At 36.8% G+C, this 23,974-nt stretch overlaps 1 protein-coding gene across 3 annotated transcripts in view; it reads right to left on the bottom strand.

Annotated features, from left to right (window-relative positions):
- Positions 1-23,974, bottom strand: part of ANTXR2 (ANTXR cell adhesion molecule 2) — a 160,112-nt gene that overhangs the window by 85,406 nt on the left and 50,732 nt on the right. For all 3 annotated transcript variants that reach the window (XM_049105018.1, XM_025426766.3, XM_049105019.1), the window contains exons 11-12: positions 14,075-14,153; positions 3,122-3,217 (exon numbers count right to left, since the gene is read on the bottom strand). In XM_049105018.1, the coding sequence (XP_048960975.1) occupies positions 3,122-3,217; positions 14,075-14,153 (175 nt within the window). The remainder of the gene's footprint in view (positions 1-3,121; positions 3,218-14,074; positions 14,154-23,974) is intronic.

The following is a 23,974-nucleotide window of genomic DNA, read 5'->3' on the forward strand; positions in this document are numbered from 1 at the left end:
TCTTAGTAATTTAACCGCTAAGAATTTGCATTGTGCATATATGTTCTGTAAAAAGAAACAAAATAAAATGAATATCCTGCCATTGATATTCAGGATTTCTTTCACAAGGCCCTTTGCCCCCTTTTTTTCACATCACCTCTTCATTTTTCTCTAGCTCATTCAGCTTCCATCTTATATTCCTATCTACTTTGTTAGCGATCCTTTGCTTTGGCCATATCTAAGATGCATTATCTGTCACTGGCTTTCCATTTCAATTGTTTATGGAAACTCAGTTGGGTTACAAACTTAATCCCCTCCAGGACTAGACCTAGGCAGACACTGCTGTAAAACAAGCAAAGCTTCTTTCAGGGGATTATACTAATCAAATCTCTCCAGTGGCTTCTCATCATCCCTGAGGTGAGTTCAAACTTCCTAAAAGACAGAGGAAGCCTCCCTAAATGGGATTCCTGCCTAAATCCCAAACCATCTTTCACTGCTCCCTTTCACTGGCATGCTAGGTAAGCCTCAGCCTAGCACTTCCCAAAGCATACCAGAATAATTCAACGTAATTCCACACACACTTCATCTGAAATGTCCCACATCAACTGTAAATATCTCATTCATTATTTAAAACTCAGTTTGGGGCAGCTCGGTGGTTCAGTCAGGTCAAGAGCTCAGGGTCCTGGGATCAAGCCCCACCTCCAGCTCCCTGCCCAGCAGGGAGTCTGCTTCTCCCTTTCCCTCTGTTCTCTCTCTCTCTCTCACTCACTCTCTCTCACTCTCAAATAAATAAATAAATAAAATCTTAAAAAAAAAAGAGGGGGGGCTCAGTTGGGAATCATCAGCCCGGTAAGGTTTCTCTGAGACAATCCCGTATGTTCTTACTGTGCTTTACAAATGTTGCTGTTGGGGCACTCAAGCTCCTTCAATTATACTTTGCCCACATTTCTGTGTTTCCATATTAAAATGTGAGTTTCCTCAAAAAAATAAAAAAATAAAAAAATAAAATAAAATGTGAGTTTCCATATCATATTGTAGTCATTTTCATAACCCCAGTTCCTAATATAGTAGTGACACAGATTGCCATGGGCTAAATACAGAATTTTGCCTCTACTCTGCCTTTACATCTACTTTAGTAAACATGTGCTATGATTCATTTATACCTAAGTATAAATATAAGTTCATACTCAGGGCTAGTTGCTCTTTAATCTATAGTTCTAAATGTCAAACACAGGCAGATCTCTCTATTAAGTAGGTTTCAGAAATTAGTAAGCATTCATGTTTGTAAGGATAGGAAGCGCTCCTAACATCCTGACAACACACTTTAAAGGCATCCCTCTACGCCTTGCATAAAGAAATATACTCCATGATTACAACCTCTGCAGTCTCAGGGTTGTAATGAACCTATTCCCACCATCTGGAGATTGAGTCCTCTCTGTAACATCCAAAATTATGGTCAAGAACTATGTTTGAGCACATCTAGCAATGCCCCAAAGAAGCCTATTTTAGTTTTCACATATATCGTTTAAAAAAATCATATACTTTTACACTTTTGAGCCCTCTGATCGATAACAAATGAAACTGCAAAGTAACGAAGGAAGGAAATCCACCACTGCAAAATTTAAATTAAAAAGCCAAGGAGCACAAATCATCTCAGGGCACGTTTTTGCTTTTTGAGACTCAAGAATGCTAGACACCCTAAAATAACCGCTATCTAGGATAATCGAGAATACAACAGGAAACCGTTTGAGCATAAATTGCTATGGCAGAAAACTGATTAGCTCAGCAAAGAGACAGGATGCTTCTTGTCTCTACCGTTGTCTGAGTTAATTCTGTGCCTCCGCTGTGGACCAACTGTTCTGAGATAAAGGATTGTAAAGTTGACTCATGAAAGCAGATTGAAGTACAATTAATAATAAATACAGGAGTAGTGCAGAGTAGTGCCTGAAGTTACAAGGAAGCTGAAATTAGTCAACAAAGGTGAAGGAGAAAAAAGGCAGTCTAGGAATACCAGATACAATACCACTGTGATCTACAGAATATAAAGGTCTACATAATGTGATCATGATAAAAGGAATACTATCAAACTAAGTAGGAGGTTAAGTTTTCAATGAGTGCTTTGTCAGGATACTCTTTTCTATGAAACCTGAACAATCCAAATTGGATTGCTTGAAATGTGAACTCTACTAGTCAACATTCCACCATGTGGTAGACAGAACAATGCTCTCCCACCAAAGATGTTCCTGGAACAATGAATAATTTTCATATGTGAAAGTTAAGGATCTTGAGAGGATAGTCTCCTGGATTATCCAGGTGGGTCCAATTTCTCCCCATGGTTCCTTAACATTGGAGGTCCTTTCCTAGTTGGTGTGAGAGTCAGAGGGAGATTAACTATAGAAGAATGGTCAAGGAGATGCAATGTTGGTGGCTTTGAGGATGAAGGGAAGGGTGCATGAGGAAAGGGACGTGTGTGTCCTCTAGAAGCTGGAAAAGCCAAGAGAATAGATTCTTGAGAGAATCTATTCTTGTGTTGCTTTAAGTCACTAAACGTCTAGCAATTTGTGACAGTAGCAATAGAAAACAAATATAAACCTGTATTCTTTCAAAGGTTTTACTCAAACATGAAAAATAACACAAACAAACCAACTGTCACAGCTTCAAAACTTCCTATTTGACACTCTAACATGTGCACATGACTTATTCCTAAAATGTTTTTCTGAGAGGCAAACAGAGAAGGTCCTGAAATAGATTTTTCAAAGAGGTAATAAAAGATTCAATAAGCACTGACAAGAAAACCTGACAGATTACCAGCTTCTCCCCACGAATCCAACAGAAAATATCATTCAATTTACTTGAGACTCTTTTGTGCTGCAGTAGAAAACCCTTTATTCCTACCCATCTTCCTCTCCTCTTCTCCCTCCAAACTTGATTTTGAAATGTTTCAGATGAAGTTTTATAATCCACATTTACCAGCATACATGTTTTCTAGAATTTCCTATCATAATAACAAACTATTAAAATTCAATATGATAACTGAAACTTTGTCGTTGTTGGAACACTAGCATTGACTCACATTTAAGGCCTTACTTTACATCTATCTCACCGCTTGACAAGAGTAGAGTTGAAAATCCTCTTTACTCACCACTTTGCAGCAAAGAGGCCAAAACCACCACATCAAACCAATGCCCAGTAGTAGCAGCAACACCAAAATAGCAATGATGGCTGCAGTCCCGCTAGACTGGAAGAGGTAGAAGACAAAAACAAAGTGGTCAGTAAAGCATGGGGTTAAATCCCAAACACATATTTTTTTAAGGAAACACAAGATAATGATGCAGAAAGCATAATACTGTCAAATCAGATTTTCATTATATTCCTTTAAATTCTATAAATCCCCTTATATTCTATCTCATACCTGTTACGTTCAAACAGGCAATAATAAACATGAAATCTTCCCAGGTGCTACAGACAGTTTTAAATTATGCCTTAAAAGAATGTAGGAAAAATCAATATCTGGGGTTATACAAACAGGCTGAATGTTCCCTATCATTTGTCTCTGGGAAAGGGTTATTTTGATTACAAGCATGATTACTTCTAGGCAGAACTTATGTAGCGTTCTTCCCTTTTGATGACAGGACACTAGATGTATTATATATTTAAATTGTGGGTCAAGATAAATATCAAAAATCACCAAGCAAGTGACAAACCAAAAACAACAGTTCTTGTTGGCAAATGGTACATTCGCATCAATGCAAGAAAGCAACCTCATGCATTCACATATCAGATTTCTCACTGAAGCTTAAGGACTACCCACAAGAACCATGTGTGGGTAGTCCTCTGCTGTCCTCTTACTTCCTGATGTAAAGCTCCTCCTGCCCTAAGGAACCTGCTCTGGGCTCTGCCTCCAATCCCCTTCCTGTAGCGACCACCTAGTCATCTTGCACAGCTCAGCTCCAGCCATTTCCCTAGGAAGACTTCTTTGCACCCTCTGGCCAGAAAATGCCCCTCTTTACTATACAATTCATAACTGTCTATACTTGAATCTTGATCACTATCACAATTTATCTGTTCATTTCTGATAAACTATTTCTTTAATTTCTCTTTTCTGTCATTATTTATTGTGAGCTCTAGGAAAGCCATGAGGTTATGTTCAACCCACTTACTAATGTATACTCCGTGCTTGGCATTTAAAATGACTTACTAAGAGAACGAACTCCAGAGAAATAAGACTGCAAAAGCCATAAATGCAAAGTCTAGTATTCACTGAATTTTTAGTATGGGTATAAAGTTCCACAGGGGACAAGCTGTCTCGCCCAAACCCCACTTTCTGGTATCCCTAGTAATAATGTTCTGTTTGGTGTGTGTGTTTTTCTTTGTTTTGTTTTTTTTCTTTTCTTTTTTCTTTTTTTCTTGCTTGCTTTCTTTTAAGGGAAAGAGTACAGAGGGAAAAGATATAAATAAATCAATACACTCTCCAGGTGGAAATTTGAGATTTCATGGGCAGTTTTTCAGAGATACACTTCCTGTCATTCAAAACAAATAAAGGGCCCCTGAGGGGCTCAGTGATTGAGCACCTGCCCTTGACTCAGGTCATAATCCCAGAGTCCTGGGGTCAAGTCCTGCATCAGGCTTCCCACAGGGAGCCTCCTTCTCCCTCTCATGAATAAATAAAATCTTTTAAAAAAACAAACAAACGAAAAAAACAAATAAGAAGTATAAGCCTAGAGGTCAGAGTAAGAGCCACTTTTATCCTAGAGCTGATAGAGGGGTGGCAAGGTGTGGGGGGACTCCCTGTATCCATCTTAGAAGGGCACTGTATTAACAGGCTGCTTAATTTCTTGGAGCCTCTGTTTTCTAATCCATATGAAAAGAAAGCTAGTTGTTCCCAAAGCATGAAACTCTTTGTGGAAAAGTCATTACTATGATATCTCTCTTAGAAAATCATTTTGCGTATTAACATACTTATAAAGCTCTGACTGGTTTTGCAGTAAAGAAACTCACTTATATCAGCACAGAACCATCTTTTTTCTCATAACATTTTAAGTATACTGTAAATCTAGGGTTCTCTAGAATCCATAGAGAAATGTTGGGATTGATCAAAGCTGAGAGACCTCCCAATGTTTAAGTGACAATGGTAGTGGCATTCAGTCAGAATATTTTATAATGGAATAATGGAATTTAAAGTGCAATACGAGGCACCCAGGCACAGCTGGTTAAGGGTCCAACTCAGGTCATGACCCCAGAGTGGTGAGATCGAGCCCTACATGGTGCTATGTGCTCAGTGCGGAGTCTGCTTGAGACTCTCCTTCCCTCTGCCCCCCTCCCAATAAACAAATAAATCTGGTTAAAAAACATAAATAAAATGCAATACATAATGACCAATGCACAAAAAGATAATAAACTTTATGTAAACAGTTACATGTAAACAACTGAGAAAAGAGAAGAGAAGGTAGTTTTCAAAAGCAGTGGCAAGGAAGTGCCAGAAAAATATACTTGGTTCAGCTAATCAGAACAATCTTTACATGTGTATTCTTTCTCCGTATCATCTGTTATTATCACAATGGAAGAAAAAGAAAAAAGATTAGCATAGAGCAGCATGGAGACTATCCCAAAACAACTCCATTTTTATAGATATTGATTACTAGAAGCCTTTCAGTTTTAATAAACCTATTTTTAAAATGACTAATTCCCAGAGCAGCATAAACCATAAAACACTCATTACTTTTAGAAATGTTCAGAAGATTAATAATCAACTACACATGAACAATTAAAGCGATCCTTTGGTTTCTGATTTTGCATCTAAATAGAAGAAGGAACAAGCATATGAGGCATTTATGTAGCTGATGGAAGGTTGCAAATTAACCACAACCGGCACCACCAAAGTATCACTTCGAATCTTTGGTAATTTTATTTATCTTATCTTTCAGAAGACAGCAAGAATAACTATGGCAACTTCACATGCACACACTATGTTTGCTAAATTCTACTGTTCACTATCTGACCATTCTTAAGGCATAGAAGATGCTATTAGATGATATTCACCATAAAGAATTAACATAAAATAGAAGAAATAAAAAGACATGGATTCATTTAGCGACTTCCTGTTGGAGAGTTTGGTTAAATGAAAATGCAAGCTCAACATTTCACTACCAATATATCTTAAATATCTAGATATATTTGGCACATAGAAACTTCTGGCACATAGAAACTTCTGTGTGTATGTGTGTGCGTGTGTGTGTGTGTAACAGAGAGAGAAGGAAGTGGAGAGGGAGAGAAAGAGAAGGAGAATGTAAATACTTTACAGAAAATTTTCAGGTAAATATCTAAGTTCTATGTCCTTAAAGCCAAAGAAAACAATTCAGAACGTACATCAGGTCACTGAAGAAATACTCAGAGTGCATCTTTTTACATAGAATTCTAAACATTCATGAACAAATTGTGTGACTCTCCACAGCATTGACTACTCTAGTTCTAAACAGTAGGCAAACAGGAATATAACAGAAAAAGAATGTCAAAGAAATACATAGAAAAGTGTGATACCCTATGGGAGAAATGCTGCCAAATACATAAATTCATGTTCCCACCTCTTATGTGAGATACCCCCCCCAAACCTGTTTATGTATAGAAATGAATACAGCATTCCCTACTAGCCCTTTCCCACATTAGGATCTAGTCATAGCACTCATGGAAATGGCTCACCATTTGTCTGTGCTATACAGTTTTCAAAAAAGTTCTATGAATACTGGGCTTCCTCCTTTCTTAGAACTCAAACTCTGTGTTCAGAAATAGGAACTTGCAACTAAATGATATCAATCTGCTAAAAATTTAGTGGTTACCTTTTTTTTCTTCCTATGGACGTGTCATTAAGAAGATCAGAAAATTGTATTGACAGAATGTAAAGTAGATGGGCTCGCCATGATAGGCAGTGAAAATTCTTTTTTTTTTTTTAAGATTTTATTTATTTATTCATGAGAGACACAGAGAGAGAGGCAGAGACATAGGCAGAGGGAGAAGCAGGGTCCCTGTGGGGAGCCCGATGTGGGACTCGATCCCGGGACTCTGGGGATCATGACCTGAGCCAAAGGCAGATGCTCAACCGCTGAGCCACCCACGCATCCCAGCAATGAAAATTCTTGATTTTTCCTCCAATAAAGATGACTCTGTTAAGAACATTAATAAAATACTATACACATCCAGATGTAAATATACATTTATTATAGCAATATTATCATGTCAACTGACTCCAAATGTTCATCTTCAATAAAATTAAAAAGAAAATTTTCTAAAGACCTGCAGACCTAATCTTTATCATATTTAAGCTGAGCATGATGGAAAACTGGTTCAGAGGAAGCAAGAATGTAACGCAACCCAACCTTGCCATTGTGTATGAGACACAGTCCCTGGATGCCCCAGTCCCAGACATGAGATCAGTTAACTGGATATATAAACTCAGGCTTTCCCATTTCCGTTGTTTTCATTTGCGCAGAGTCTTTATCAGAGCATGAAAGACTTCAATCGTGAAAGGGAAATAATTTCATTGTTCACATAGCTTTATAAACAAAATAAGGAAAGGTCAAACACATAGACTTCAGTCCTATGAGCAGATAGCAGGCCACAAGCTACAGACTTCAGAGTCAAATGAAACTGGCCATGATTACACATAGATCTGTGTCATGGGCAGAAACTAAAAGTCACTTAATTTCTGATAAGTGTGCTTCCCTTTAAATCTGAGCCAGGGAAGTAGGTGCTAAAATTACAAAGTTCCACAAGTCTTCATGAAGCCCACGGGTTAGCTGGAGAGACAAACGGAAAAAATAATCCCAAATGTGAGGAGATGGGAGGCAGGTACAAATAGAGACATGGAACAGTAGGGACTAACCTGGTCTGGGGTTCTGAGGAAGTAAGAAAGCCCAGGGAGAAAGTGGTGCAGAATTAGTGGCCTCTTGCAAAGACAAGACAAGGACAAAGGTGGCTGGAGCATAGAGTTTGAGAGGACTTGGTAGCACCTAAAGAAGCTAAAGAGAAAGTTAGAAACACACATCTCTGAAAAGTGGTAGTCCTTTATAATACAGAGAGATTTGGCCATCCGTTACAACGGATTAGTATCTGTTTGTTAGATGACCTTTCCACTGGCCATTTGTTGGATAGAATCTTTCTAACTATAGTTTTGAAAAAATGGCATTCTCAAATATCTACAAAGAATAGATTGCACAAATTAGCTGAGGAGTCCAGTTTGAGACTTACTACTCAGATGATGGTTCAACACATGGAGCCAAAACTCTTTTAAAGGTTAACTATGGACATACCAGAACCTTGAGCTTGAAATTAGGGTAGAAGGAATATATTCAGTAGTCATCCTGGACACATTGAGTTTTTGAACTTGGTTTGCACCTAATTTCTTCTTCTTCATCAAAAGCAAGCTTTCCAATGAAAAACTTCACTCTGCCTAATGTCACTGAAATTCTAGCTAAGAGGACCACAAAAGTATAAAAACAATCAGTCACTACTGTACTTGAAAAATAACTATGAGCAAGAGGAATCACTCAAACATTTCAAAACTCAAATAACTATTGGAAAGAAGACTCACTCAAAAATTTTCAAAGCTGTCACAATCTACCTAGAAAATAATCACAGCAACTGCAACCGAAAAAGAACAAAGCAAAAAGGGGAAATGGATCTCCACGATTTTTTTTTTCTATGGATTTAGAGTTAGGGGAAGAAAAAAAGAGTCAAAAAATGGGTGATAATTGCATGCTCTGGATTCTTCTGGAAGATTCGATATCAGGAATTACCAAACTATGTCCCAAAGGCCAAATCAGTGCATCTGTTTCCTAAGACCTCTGGCAAGCTATGATATTTTTTTTACAGTATTATGTAGCTGAAAAAAAAATCCAAGAGTAATATGTTACATAAAATTCAAATTTCAGTGTAAATAGCTTTGCTGAACACAGCCTTACCCATTTGTTTACATAGTATGTTTATAGGTGCCTTTGTGCTACAGCAGCAGTGTTGAGTAGTTGTGACGAAAACTGTGTAGTCCTCAAACCCTGAAATATTTGTTATCTGATCTTTTACAGAAAAAATGAAATTGCCAACCCCTGTTTTATATAAATCAAATTAGAACCTGGTTGCAAATAGCAGATTGCACAAGTGTTCAGGTCGGTGGGGGTTGGGGGAGGGGACAGACTCGGATTCAATTCTCAATTCTAGCATTTACTTGACTGTGAAACTGAGCAGGGAGGAAATCTAACCTCCAGAGTCCCCAGGCCCCAAGTACCCCCCTCTCAGGGGCAGTGAGGGCTGAAATCAGCCCATGTTCTTACTCATCAAGCCAGGTGCCCTGCTGAGGGCTGGGTCTACACAACAGAAGCAGCACTTTCTAATGTGTTTGCATAAATGTGCACTAGAAATTGGACGTGGCTCTGTTCCTCATCAGTAAAATTAAGGTAATAGGAATAGCCTCCTCTTGAGTTGTGTGTGTTAAAGTCATTAAGTGCTTAGCACATGTACAGTGCTTAGCACAGTGTCTGGCACTTAATACATGCTCAGAAAACACATTCTTGATACTGTTATGTCAAAAGAATCAGAAGAACAGATGTTCCAAGGGGGAAAAAAGATATCTTTCACTATTTTTTGAAGCAGAGACACATTTAGGAGATCTTCTGAGATGGATGAAGAGAAATAACTGTCTAAGTACAAATGCTTCTCAGGCTCTAATCTTAAATCTCTTAAGTCTCATCCTTCATTTCCCTAACTCTTAAACTAGGTGTACAGCTACTTTCACTCATTCATTTAACAGATAATCTTGGAGCACAAGCTTTACATAAGGACCAGACACTGGGAGGAAGGCAAGGAGCAAGGCACAGGCCCTGCTGTCAACAACTCAAAATGGCTAAGAAAACCCCAGAAGTAAACAGGAAATTACAGCTCAGTGACATAAGTGCCTTTAACAGAACTGAGCCTGGATGCCCTTGGAGCACACAGAGGGGCTCCTTTATTTGTGGGATTTCCACAAGGATTAATCAATTCCCAAAGTAATGGCGTTTTATTTTCTTTGGCTTTCAAATGCCTGTGAAAGCCAAAGGCATCATCCTATAATGAGTAATACTGCTAACTGCATCTCATCAACTCTGAATATGCCTGACAGACTGAATATCACTTAATGCAATGCCTGGGTATCCTATTCTATTTTGAATAGAAATTTAATGGACACATCAGCAGATACATCTCAAGGCAACAGTCTCACTTTTCATATCTATAAATGATAACATTACTACCACACACTAGAGGTATTTGAGTTTGAATACAAAATAATGGCTAATTCTAATGGGAAAAAAATGAATTATACCATGTCTATTAGCAATACAATAAAGTGAATCATAGTATTTATTATTTTATAATTGATTTATAGAAGACTATAAATCATCACTCTGAGCTGAAGCATCACTTAACTTCACAGTGACTTCACTGTGACCCCTCTGACCTTTTCTCCTTCACCTCTCTGAAGCACTTAATGTTGCCTTCTTTTCATATGGAATTCCATTTTCCTTTGGCTCCTTTACCTGGTAAGTGTCCTGGTTTTCCCATCTCTTGAGCTATCTATTCACTTCACTTATTCTGTTGACCAAGATGGACTTAAATTTTTTGTCAACTTGATTAAACTTTAGATAGATTTTTTTCCTGGCAATAGGCTCCTGGTCTCCCTTTGTGTAGAAAATCTGCTTTAGTAAAGTGCTAATTGTTGGGGATCCCTGGGTGGCTCAGCAGTTTAGTGCCTGCCTTTGGCCCAGGGTGTGATTCTGGAGTCCCAGGATCTAGTCCCAGGATCTAGTCCCAGGATCTAGTCCCAGGATCGAGTCCCACATCAGGCTCCCTGCACGGAGCCTGCTTCTCCCTTTGCCTCTGTCTCTGCCTCTCTCTCTGTGTATCTCTCATAAATAAATAAAGTCTTTAAAATAAATAAATTAAATTAAAATGGCAGAAAGAAAACTTTCAGAATAAAATCTTTTTCAAGTTGAATAGATTTAGCATTATGAAAAATATAATCCATTTTCTTTCCTTTTTACATTTTAGCATTGACTTCTCTGCTTTAGGAACCACAAACCTATAAGATGAACTTTAAACTCCACCTGGTAATTTTCTTTCTTTAAGCCACTGATTATCTGTTCTACATTTTCGATTTTCAAGCTTCCTTCCCAGTCTTTCTCACTCCAATCAAATAGATCAACTCTCAACTTCATTTTTCTATTAATCTATAATCTGCTTTCCCCTCCTCTCTTCTTGCCTAAATCTTGCTTTCCTTTCAGGACCTGGTTTATCCAAGACTCCTCCAAGAATACAAAACCTTTCCGAAACAAACTAGTGGTTGCCAGAGGGGAGACATGAGGGGCTATGGATGAAATTTGTGAAGGGGATGAAAAAGTAAAGTCTTCCACTTATAAAATAAATGAAGGGCACCTGGATGGCTCAGTGGTTGAGCCCCACATCGGGCTCCCTGCACGGAGCCTGCTTCTCCCTCTGCTCTCTGCCTCTCTCTCTCTGTGTTTCTCATAAATAAATAAAATCTTAATAAAATAAATGAAACACAGGGAAGTAATGTACAGCACAGGGAACATAGTCGATAATATTGTACAACTTTGTGTAGTGACAGATGATAACTACTTATATACATTTCAAAATGTACATAAATATCGGAATCACTATGTTGTACACCATAAACTAATACAATTATGTCAACTATTCTCTAATTTAAAAAAAAAAAAACCTTTATCTGTTATTCTTTCCCTTCTGCTTTAAGCTCCTGAAAGCCATTCTCTTTTTTTTTTCTTTTTCAGTAAAAATCATGTGGAATTTGTTGACTACTTCATTCTATACAACTCACAAATGTGTATCTCCAATCCAGACCTCTTTCTAGAATTCCGACTTGTGTATTCAGCTGCTTTTATGATATTTCCACTGCGAATGGCTATATAGACATCTTTCACTCAACATTTCCAAAACAGAAGCTGCCACTTTTTCTAAACACTGCTCTACCTGACAACAACGCATCCTTCTAGTTGCGCAGGTGAAAAGTTTAGAATTATCTTTAATGTTCTTCTCTCATAGCCACATATAATCTGTCTACGCATCCCACGTGCTCCACATTTACTCAAATATATCCAAATCCAATCACTTCTTACCATTTCCACTGCTGTCTTTTTAGTGGAGCCATCCTCCCCTCTCTTAGATTACTGAAACAGCCAAGGAAGGACTTGGTCTCTGTATTTCCACATTTGCACCCCCTACAAAGTCTATTTTTACACAGTAGCCAGAATGATCTTTTCAAAGTATTAAGTCATATCATGTCACTATCCAATGGTTCTCCATTTCACTCAGAAGAAAAACTCAAATCCTTGCAAAACCCTACGTAATATATTCCCCTCTGTCCACCAATCTTGAAACTCCTGCTCGCCCCAGCTATCTCCACTCTAGCCTTCCTTTAAACTTGTCAGATAGAGTACTTCCTTAGGCTTTGTTCTAGCTGTTCCTGCTGCATAAAAAACATTCTTCCCTTGGGTGGTTTTCAGGGTTCACTCCCTCACCTTCCTCAAGTCTTTATTCTTTGACAGAATAATGAAAATTTCTTTGATCCCTTACTTAATATAACAACTTGCCCTCCACATTCTCACTGACACAACCAACGTCACTTTTTTTAAAATCACCTTACTCTTAAACTTGAGTCACAAATGTACTCTTCCTGAGAACCGGAAAGGCCTAGGAAGACTTTCAGAAAAGTACATGACGTGTAAATTCCAAATGAGTCACTTAATCTCAGCATCCCTGCACACCAAAACTGTGAGTAGTTATAGAATACAAAAACTTATTTTCCTGCTTGCATGGAAGAGAGGTGAAATAAGATGGCTTAGAGGCACAGAGTAAGAGGAAGGATGGCGAAAGAACACTGTTTCAGTGAGCTCAACACTGAGAAACTCTATTACCACAAATGTTTGCTATCTCAACCACATCCTGAGAGACAAGGAAATCTGCAAATTGCAACATGAATTACAAATAAAAAGAGAAAAAACAAAAACTAGGTATTTTCAAAACAGAGACAGGTGTTGATAAAGACTTATCCAGAGAATTCAATAATGGCCCAAGGGTCCCTATAGATGTTTGTTTTCCTTGTAATGTTATCTTACAATGAGAAAGACCATTGTCTCCATACAGATAATATTGGATTATTTTGTTTTTGGAAGGAAGGATATCTCTCTGATTAAAAGATCAAAATATAAAACTGTGAGAACATGAGATGTGAGAAAATGTTTTGGTTTATAATTTTGGTCTTTTGAAGGGCAAAAATTTAGGGGTTTTTTTGTTGTTGTTGTTGTTTTTGCTTTGGGTAATGCACTTTTTAAAAAGATACTATACTCATAAAAATAATAGCCATGTGATCAGTTCCTTTTAGTGCTGTTTTCATGTTCAACAATCAAATATCAAAAAAATGAACCCCAAAACTTAACTATAAGGAAAACACTGTCTTAACAATGAAGTTTACATTCTAAACTATTGCATCTTAGGTAATACAAATTAATCATCTCAATCAAAACAGAGTTCTAATCTAGATATATCAAGCTATCAAAATCAAATTACTTACTCATATTAGAAAGCACCAACATTTAAAATAAACAAAATGTGAGGTCATCATTAAGATATGCTAATAATTTCAAAAACATAATCAAGTCTTAGACAACAATTCAACCTTCATGAGAGAAAAAACTGTATTCCATTTTGATATTTAATGTTTCTTTTTTTTTGATATTTAATGTTTCAAGGAAAATGCTTCATTGGAAAATCATTCTCCTACCTTATTTTTAATTTCAATATGACTTGAATTTCATATATATCAAAATAAAATTTGTACTATCTTAAAATCTCTTTTTAATAAGGCTAAAGGTTAAAAAAAAATCTAAAATAAATTCCATACAGAGTTTTTGTGGTAGTCTCCACTGTCATTGTTTACATCTTCCTTATTACAGCATGCAACAACACTGACAATCCATAAATTATTTCTGGATGGAATCATTTTTAAAAAGTAACTTTATGCAAACTTTTTACTTACACATTCTGTGGCTGTGACTATTAATGAACTCGAGATGACAGATTTTCCTCCATTAAAGCTCACCGAAACATCGAGAGTTCTGAAAGAAAATGAAAAAAAATCATTAAAAACAAATTAAAAACCAGAGGATTATAGGAGGTTTTAATTTCCTTATGTAATTCAAAACTAGTAGGAAAGTCTATTTTTGATCAGTTATCCCAGCTTTTTCCTTTCATCCTTTGGTCCAGTCCTTACTTAGTAGCCAGAGGCAAATCTCTTAAATGATCTAATCGTTCCAGAAGTATTAATGTAAATAAGAACATTAAAAAATTCCTTGAGAGAAATGCTAAGACTGTTTTCACCAAAACTAAAAAGAAGAGAAAAACCCTTACTTACATCCTATTTAGCTTATTTTTCCTATCTTCAGACATTACTATCATCGTAAGATTATTAAGAATAAAAAAATTGGAAATAATAAATCATTCAAGGGTAAAACATAGAGAAAGTGATAATACAAGAGAAATAAACTGAAGAAAAAAGAGAATGCAATTTCCTTGTGGGTATTTATTGTAGATGGTCCCAGGACATCAAAATATCTCAGCAAAGGTAAAAGAAAGAATAATTTTTTTTCATGACTAAGATACATCAAAGTTAGACTGCAGCTCTTATTTTGGAAACATGATTTCAAACTATAAGACAATTAGTAATAATTAAAATTGCATTAATTCAGATTCTAGTAATTAATTATTTGGGATCAGTCAGCCAGGAGTTGGTAACTTTTTAAATTTTTTTAAAAATTTTTTTAGAGAGAGAGAGCAAGGGCACACAAAACATCAGAGGAGGGATGAGGGAGGAGAGAGAAAGAATCTTAAGGAGGCTCCATGCCCACCGCAGAGCCCGATGCAGGGCCTGATCTCACGACCTTGAGATCATGACCTAAGCCAAAAACCAAGAGTCCAGATGCTTAATTGACTGAGCCACCCAGGCCCCCCTGGTAACTTTTTTATTATTAAATAGCTCTAACAAGGGAAAAAAAATAGCTCTAACAAGATATCAAAAGGCAAAAAAAATGACAAGGAGATTTTTAAATATTAAGGAAACAGACCTTTTCTAAAATAGTTTACACAGTATATTATCCTATAATGATCAGTATGCCAACATTTCAAAGCTATCCACTCATTAAAGTAGAAAGTAGTAGGTAACATTTTGGTGATCTAGCTCCTATGCAGTGGCATACTCCCATTCTCACAAAATATTCTAAATTCCAAGAATTAATAGCTAAGATACTTTAGCTATTACTGAATTACTGAATTAGTAAATTACTGATTACTCTGAATTAGTAAATTTTGTTATATTTAGAAGATTTCCTCCCTATCTCTTGAATTGAAAGCCAAATACTACTAGATACAGAGAATTATGACAAAAGAGAAGCAATCTCAAACCACGGATAAAATTTTCAATTATGATGCCAGAGAGGGGAGATAAAGTATATTATTTAGTCCCTGCTATGTGCCAGACACCACCCTCAGCATTTTATGGATGTTATCTCATTTAATCCACACGATAGCCCTTAAAGTAAGGAGTAGTTTCACAGTTGTGCAGATGGGGTACAGAATGCTCAGAAATGCTAATTACCTTGCCTAAACTGGTAAAGCTACATAGGGTTCTAACTAATTTTGAAGTCTTCCCATCAAACCATACAGGCTTGCTGAAATCAAAGTCTTTAATGTGTTTCTTTGCTCAATGTGATATGTAGTTTGGATTCATACAGGACAGAGCCACCAAGAAAGATACTCCTAGCAAATTTAGAGTTGAACTCTTCTTCAAAACTCACAAATACTCTTATTAAAAATATTTCTTGTAAATCATTCCCTCCAAAATATTAAAAACAAGTTTAGCTATATCCAGAAAGAAATGAGAACTTAAGATGTTTACATCAACTTGTTTGAACTTTTGAACTAGTTCACCACAGAATGCCAAGTGGTTTATTTAAGAAAGAAAACTTCAACCCAATTTGCTTATTCTGCAGAACTGAGTCCCTTGTTTTGTTTTATTTTTTTTGAAGACAAAGCATAGTTGAATCCAAAAATAATCTCTCCTGGTTTCCAATTCCTCTATTTTTAAAACATGTACCAGAAAGCATATGACATGGTAGGCATGGTTTTAGTTTGGGGGAAGATGATCTGATTCACCATAATGTATGATTGTTGCAAGTAATCTTACTGACTCAGCTTTCATGGGTTCAGTAGATATAGACTGAGGTTGTTTAAAATCTGGCACTTAGAATTCACCAGAAATAAATCTTTCTCTAATTAATGAAGGAAACATTAAAAATATTAATGCTTCCAGACTGAAAAAAAAGAAGAAGAAAAAAAAAACAAATGCTTATCTAAGTGGAATAAGAACAGAAGTTCACTCTTTCCTGACAAGATCTTGTAGGCAACCAAAACAACTGTGCACTATCCCTAAATCTCAGCCCAGTATGATGTAGCTAGTGTCACATAAAACTGAGTTGAATCTCCACAGATATGGAAAGTCATCTGATGATTCTTTGGACATGTGTCCTCAACTGAAACAATATTATCTTCACCTTCTTGAGAGCAGAGCATGGGCATCAACAACAGCACTGACCGCGACGGCATTTATCAAGTCCCTACTATGAGCCAGGCACACTGCGTTCATCTTTTCATTTAACCTTCAAGAGACCCACTGTGCCGGACAGCAGCATTTTTTTTCCACTTTCCAAGTGAAGAAACCCAAGCTTATGAAAGTAACTTGCCCAAACATTGAACTTCTCTGACTCTGTAGTCAAAGTGCTTTTATTTCTACCCCATAATTCCTTAATCCTTGATAAATACATTAGAGTCTTACATTTAAATGTCTCTCATTGGCAAGAGCTGAGTGACGTTCCTCCAGATTTTTGTTATATTCATATATTGCTCATGGTTAAGTAGGAGGGCATTCACTAAATGCTAAGCTAACATGAAAAATACACTATTAAAGTTACTTCTGTTTTTAAACATTTTCATTTCTTTAGAAAAACATTTTTGAAATTATTGGTATGATACCGGCACTGCCATGAATGATACCATTTGCCCAAAGTTATGCTGCTCCTTTGCTGGCACACAGATTGATAAAGCCACCCCACCCTCTAACCCAAACCTAATGCCCTGATCTTTCATTACCCTAAAACTCCAACACATGTATGTAATGTTTTCCATCATATTTTCATGTCAGTTTTGTTAGTATCTACAGATTTCTCATTCCTACATAACTCCTACTTCTGGTTAGTGTATTACTAACAGTAAAACCCACACTCTCAGTTATAGAGACTTTACTATGGATAAAAATGTATGAAAGTCCATGCTGGTTTTACTTAATTCCATACAGAAGTGAGAAGTGAGGGTAGAGTTCATTTTTATTTATCCTCAAAATCAATTAAAATTATAAAAGAGGAAAGGTCTAGGCCAGGAGTTGAGGAATTAGGAATTCTGGGTTCGAAGCCTAGTCACTGCACTTTCAATCTTCCATTCCTCAATCTGTAAAATGGGAATAATTTTACCTATGTCAGAGTTATTTGGGGGAGGAGAGCTTGATAAAATAATAAGCATAAAATAGCCAACACAGTGGCTAGAACACAGCAGGTATTCTCACATTATTGTAACACCTGACTATTTTTCTAACAGATTATTTAGAATAACAAGATACTTTTTATATAAAATCTCTTAGACCCAAGCTGAAAAAATAATACAGATAACACAGAAGAATATAAAGCAGCAATAAAATCATTACCTAATGCTTCTTGGCTTAACAAACTTCTACTCACTGTAATATAAAAATTATAGAGAGGGGGCACCAGGGTGGCTCAGTCAGTTAAGTGTCTGCTTTCAGCTCAAGTCATGGTCTCAGGGTCCTGGGATCCAGCCCCAAATGGGGCTCCCTGCTCAGCAGCGAGTCTACCTCTCCTTCTCCCTCTGCCTCTCCCCTCCTGCTTAGGTGTGGCTGGTTCGGCTTTGCCACGGGCACATCAACCAAGGTTTCCTTTCCTGCAGGAAGTCACTCAAAGATGAATGATGAGGAACTGGGATTAGAAAGGGATCCAAGAGGAAGGAGTGCTATTTGACCCGCTGGAAGGTAAGAAAGGCACAAAGCAGTCAAGGAACTAAAAACCATTCAACATGGCAGTAACACAGAGTGTGAAACTGATAATATGTGGCCTGAGGCTGGAAAGGAGAGTAGAGAAGGATCATGAAAAACCCAGGATGCCATCTTTTAAACATTTGGAATTAGTCTTAAGAGTTCTTAAACTATGTGTTTTACAAATATTCTTTTTACAGGGTAGAGCATGAATTGGAAGAGTAAATTCTACAGTAGAAAGACCAAATATGAATATCTTGGTGTATTTCAAATAAGAACCAAAGTCAGACTGAACTGAAATAGTGGCAATAAGGGTTGTGTGAAAATGAAAACTGGGAGATATTAAGGAGTCAGAATAAAAATGATCAGATATTTATTGGATATGTAAGAGGAGGAGGAAAGAAATCATTAAAGATGATCAAAATCCCTGTCTTATTGTGAGGTGGGTTGCATAGAAAACACAGGAGAAGGAGTATAAGTTGTACTTGGGAATTTCAGGTTGAATGTGCCCATTAAAAATCCCAGTGAGTCAGCAGACATGTGGATGGTGGACTTTTGTTGTTGTTGTTGTTGTTGTTGTTGTTGTTGTTGTTGTTTTTGGATGGTGGACTTTTGGATCATGGGTTGAGAGCTAAGGAAAAGATCCTGTCTGGAGATTTGGAGCTCATCATCATGAAAAGAAAGCCTTAGAGAAGATGCATAATGATAACTGAGTTAAGGGACTCTAAGAAGAGGAGCCTGCAGTGACATCTGAGAAGCTGCAGCCAAAGGAGGTGAAAGTATAAAGTCCTGAAAGACAAAGGGAGAACTTCTGAGACAGGACTGGCCCACGGTGCATAAGGCAGGGGTGGTCAGGGTAAAGAAGGCTGAGAACTGACAACTTCCAACATCCTTTTCTGTAAATTGGTTCTACATTGCTTAGAATGGCTTACAAATATCTTAATCCACCCTTTGTTCCAACCTTAGAATATTTTTCCAGAGTAGAAGGGTAGGCATGCCTGGCTAGCTCAGTTCATATTGCACTGACTCCTGATCTCAGAGTCATAAGCTCGAGCCCCACATTGGGCCTAGAGTTCACTTAAGAAAAAAAAAAGAAGAGGGATAGAAAAAACTTAAACAAATTACCATAACAAAAAGATTGTTTGAAGTGCATTTTAATGTCAGTTGGTACTCAACAGTGATAAAACTAAATTCGTTCCACATGAAAAATTATTAAATAGTATTGTGATATATAAGTAAGTAAATAAAATTCAGTAAGTCCTAATGGTCACAGTGAGTTTATTTAATGTTTAAAGATGTAGGGGAGTTCCCAAATAAACTAGCTCAGGGCCATATGTCAGAGCTACTTTGAACTAAGAAACTTCATACACCATGAAATATGGTTGACATTTAGGTCCATAGTAACTTATTTGCAAGGTATTCATTTACTACTGACTTTATGTGTATTCAATAAAAGATTGCCATTTTATGATCCATTAAAAGTTGAGAAAATTAAATAAAATTGTGAAAGACATTTGCTAGAAGTAATAAATAATTTACCTCCAGTTTGCACATACACAATTTTGCACAATTTTGCACAATTTTGAAATTGAGTGCTACTATTATTCTGCAGAGCTTTATAAAAGTTACTTTTATCCATAATAAAGATTATGAGTTGAAAAAATAGGTCTTTATATTTACAAATAGTTTACAGATTTCACTTCTAGTGATGAGCATATATGTAAATTAATGTTTTGTCTAAGGATACTTTCTTTAAAGTTAAAGGATTCTTGAATTAAAATAACTTCTTTTTTAGATATTTCAATATATGTGTAAACTAATATATGTGAAGACTGCTAGATTTCAAAAGGGAAAAAAAGCCATCTTCAGAGATGTGCTACACATCAAATTTTTTCAGTATTACACCAAAAATAACTCCCTTTTACTGTTTTTGCCTATTATAATAAAATAATAAAAATATACTTCGAAATGATCACTCGATTTTTAGTGCCTTTCATCAAAAATGTCAAATGCCTTAGTAATATCAAAAAAATTGATAATATAACACTTAGAAGCAGTATATAAGAGAATTTAAATACATATTTAAGGATATCCTCTGTCTCATCGTCTACCTATTCCTCTTTGAACACTTCTGGTTACCAAAACACTCGCTAAGTAATTCTAGTTGTTAGAAAGATCTTCTTTACATTGAGCTGAAATGTGCTTCCCTTTACCTTCCACTCTTTCCTTCTCCTTTCCTGGGAGCAATAAAGAATAAATCAAATCTGTCTTTCAGATGACAGAGCTGATGTTTGCAGACAGCTGATGTGTCACCCTTGAATCATATTTTTCAGTATTTCAAATTATGCTCTATTTAATGTTTCCATTCTAGGCAACATCTTGTGAGCCATCCTTCGATGTGCCCAAATTGACTGTTGTTCCTCTTAAAAGACAATATCCAGAACCAAATCTAATACTTGGGATAGAGATGCAATACAGATTAGATGAACTGATCACATTTATAGGTATAATTAGCAAGCAATACATCATGTGAAAGAAGAGACAAATGTTCTACCATTGGGGTGGGGGGTTGAGAAATAAGGAAACTCAGCCTTATAAAGGTTTAGATTAGATTAGATCTCTCACAAGATTTTGATGTTTACATTCAAAGTAAAGATATAACTAATGTCCTAGTATCCATGGTAAAAATAAATAAATCAAGTCTCATTCCTCATAAGGAACAGGAGAATAAGGGATTATTATATCACCTGCTACTAAAACAATGTTATTAGAGATTGTATAATACATACATACATAGGTATATTTTTGAAAAGAAGTGTTCATTTGTGCTAACAGCAGAATTTGTCAAACCAAGAAAGAGAAGCAGAATGAATAGATTTCATTCCAGGCAAAATAGTTATATTGAAAAAAAATAACAACGTTGAAAAAGAAAATAAAAAGATTCTATTACCAAGTCAGGCTCTAACCCCAAGTCTGCCACACCATTCATTTGAATGACCCTTCAATATCACATGCTTAAAATTTTCCACATATACTCATGTCCCACCACTTCTTACTCAAAACACTCTGTCAAGTTCTTCCCACATTGCCTTTTAGAAGAACTAATACTATCAGTTTCATCTGATTTAGATATTTATTTCATATTTGCCAGAAGACTCTGGCCAATGTTTTTGAAAGCACATTTAACTATACCATATGCCTCCTTAAATCATCTCTATCAAACAAGCTGTAGGATAAGGCTCTGGTTCATTCTGTTCTGTTTTTCTTCCTTCACAATGTGTTTATGTATATTTACCCAATTTGCTCTGTTCTTCTTGCCAAATTACAGGTTTGAGATCTCAACTATTGCAGAGCAGCTGTGCTATTGTTGATGTCTCACTAAACAGGGGTCAGAGGATGAGCCTGTACTGCAAGCACTGGTGACACCTGCACATCACACCATGAGGTAAATGCCCTGCCAAGGAAGGAGGTGAAGAACTTCACAGAGTCCTTCCTATTCAAACTTAAGACATGTCGGTACAAATGAGCCACTGGTGGAAATAAACTCCCAAACTATCTATAGATTTTTCTTGATAAGATAATATGTTTAATCATATGACATTTTAAAATTAAATTGCATCCAACGAAAGAAATACAAAAGAATGACCTCATTACTACCGCCTTTGCATTCTTCCTGTTTAAGTACTAAGAATCCATCTACCTTAGTGGCGCCTGGATGGCTCAGTTGGTGAAACTTCTTCCTTTGGCTCAGGTCATGATCCCAGGGTCCTGGGATGGAACCCTGACTCTGCCTCTGCCTCCACCTGTGCCCCCAGTTCAGCAGGGAGTCTGCTTATCCCTTCCCCCCTCTGCCCCTTCCTCTCCCTCTCCCCTGCTCATGCTCTCTCCCTCTCCCACTCTCTCTCCTGATCTCTCTCTCTCTCAAATAAATACATAAAATAAAAAAAAAAAACCCATCCATGTCAACCTGGAAATCTACATTAAATAAAGAAATTTGATAAACAGAGATCTCTCTTAAAGAAAGTACTTCAAAGACCCATTTCAACAATGCTAACCAATGATATACCTGGATAAGATCTACCCAGATAGCTTTAATCTTCGTTCACTCCACAAGATCAATTTCCAAATGCAAATCTATTGTCCTAGCTGCCCATCTCCAAGTAAAGCAATTTCACATTAACCTTCTTACAAATTAAAATTCAGGAACCTGGGACACCTGGGTGGCTCAGCGTTTGAGCACCTGCCTTCAGCCCAGGGCATAATCCTGGGGTCCCGGGATCAAGTCCCACATCGGGCTCCCTGCATGGAGCATGCTTCTCCCTCTGCCTGTGTCTCTGCCTCTCTCTTTCTCTCTCTCTCTCTCTCTGTCTCTCATGAATAAATAAATAAAATCTTAAAAAAAAAATCAGGAACCTTTAGGTTTTTAAAAGAATAATCCTCAAACACAATGGAATTCAGGAAGTAACAAAAAGAAGAGAAAGGAACTGATAGAGCAGGCTAATGAGATGAGGCATATGTCCACGGATCCAGCTCTGAGACTACGCATCTGGCTTTGAGGCTGTCTATCTAGGGTTACTTCACTGGGGTGTTGTTAATTATTTAAGTGAGAGAACAGGGGGAACCATCACCACATCTGTCACCCTCACACAGGAAAAACCTTCATTCATTGTTGGGCCAGATGTGTTTGTTTGAAACCTAGACTAACTAGCTACTTAATGGGCTTGAATTCTTAGCCAAAAGCTAATTAGGCAAACATATTAAGCATCAGTCACCTTACAAGGCTAAACTGTTTCCGTTGTGTTGATTTTAATCCAAGCTCATAAGAGAGCTCATCACCTACAAAAGTATCTGAATAAAAGTCAAGGCAAAGGAAAGGTCCAAATTACTCACAACATACTTAGAAGAACAATAATGATGTCTCCAATCATTGTAATGCCCAATACATTAACAAATAAAACCTTCTCATGCTTTGCCTCAGTGGTATCATGTCCTTGATACCAAAAAGAAAGAAAGAAAATGAAAGAGAAGAAAGAAAGAAGAAAGAAAAGAAGAAAAAAAGAAAAAAAGAAGAAAAAGAAAGAAAGAAAGAAGAAGGAAGGAAGGAAGGAAGGAAGGAAGGAAGGAAGGAAGAAAGAAAGAAAGAAAGAAAGAAAGAGCAAAAATTATTATTTTAGACAGATCTCCTTCCCTCAAAATCCTCAGCTTGCTTGTAGGTGAAATATTAACATCAAAAGCCAAACCAATGACAACTTCTCATGTCTCATATTTATTATGTTCTATATGATTTTTTAAATCACGCCTCCTGCATATTTAGCCAATCTACAAATCACTGAAGAATATCAGTAGTTTCTAGAGTAGCCTCTTCAAAATGAGAGTGTCGAAAGGCAAAACAAATTCAGTGTCTGGGACAGAACAGGCATACTGCATTTTATAACTACTCTGGAGAAGAAAGTAAACTGTCCTCCTTAACCAATCACTGTTATTAAAAAGCCAAGATAGTTTCCTGTTCTCTTAAATGACATGCACCCCAGTAAGATTCTGGTCATTTATCTCCTACCTGATATAAGCCCCTGACCCCCCAGCAATCACAGGTACTCTTTTTGCTTCTTATATAACTAGTAACTCAAAATATTTGAGAAAAATGCAGACATCTTCTCATCTAACAAACATTTATGAATCTGTTGTGTGTCAAGTATTGTGTTAGGTGTTACAGACAGAGCAAGAAACAAAACAAAATTTATCCTAGAAGGAAAAGAGATATAAGAACAAATAAATGCTTGGGAG

The sequence above is a fragment of the Canis lupus genome, chromosome 32 (genome assembly GCF_003254725.2).
Source record: "Canis lupus dingo isolate Sandy chromosome 32, ASM325472v2, whole genome shotgun sequence".
Lineage (NCBI taxonomy): Eukaryota > Metazoa > Chordata > Mammalia > Carnivora > Canidae > Canis > Canis lupus.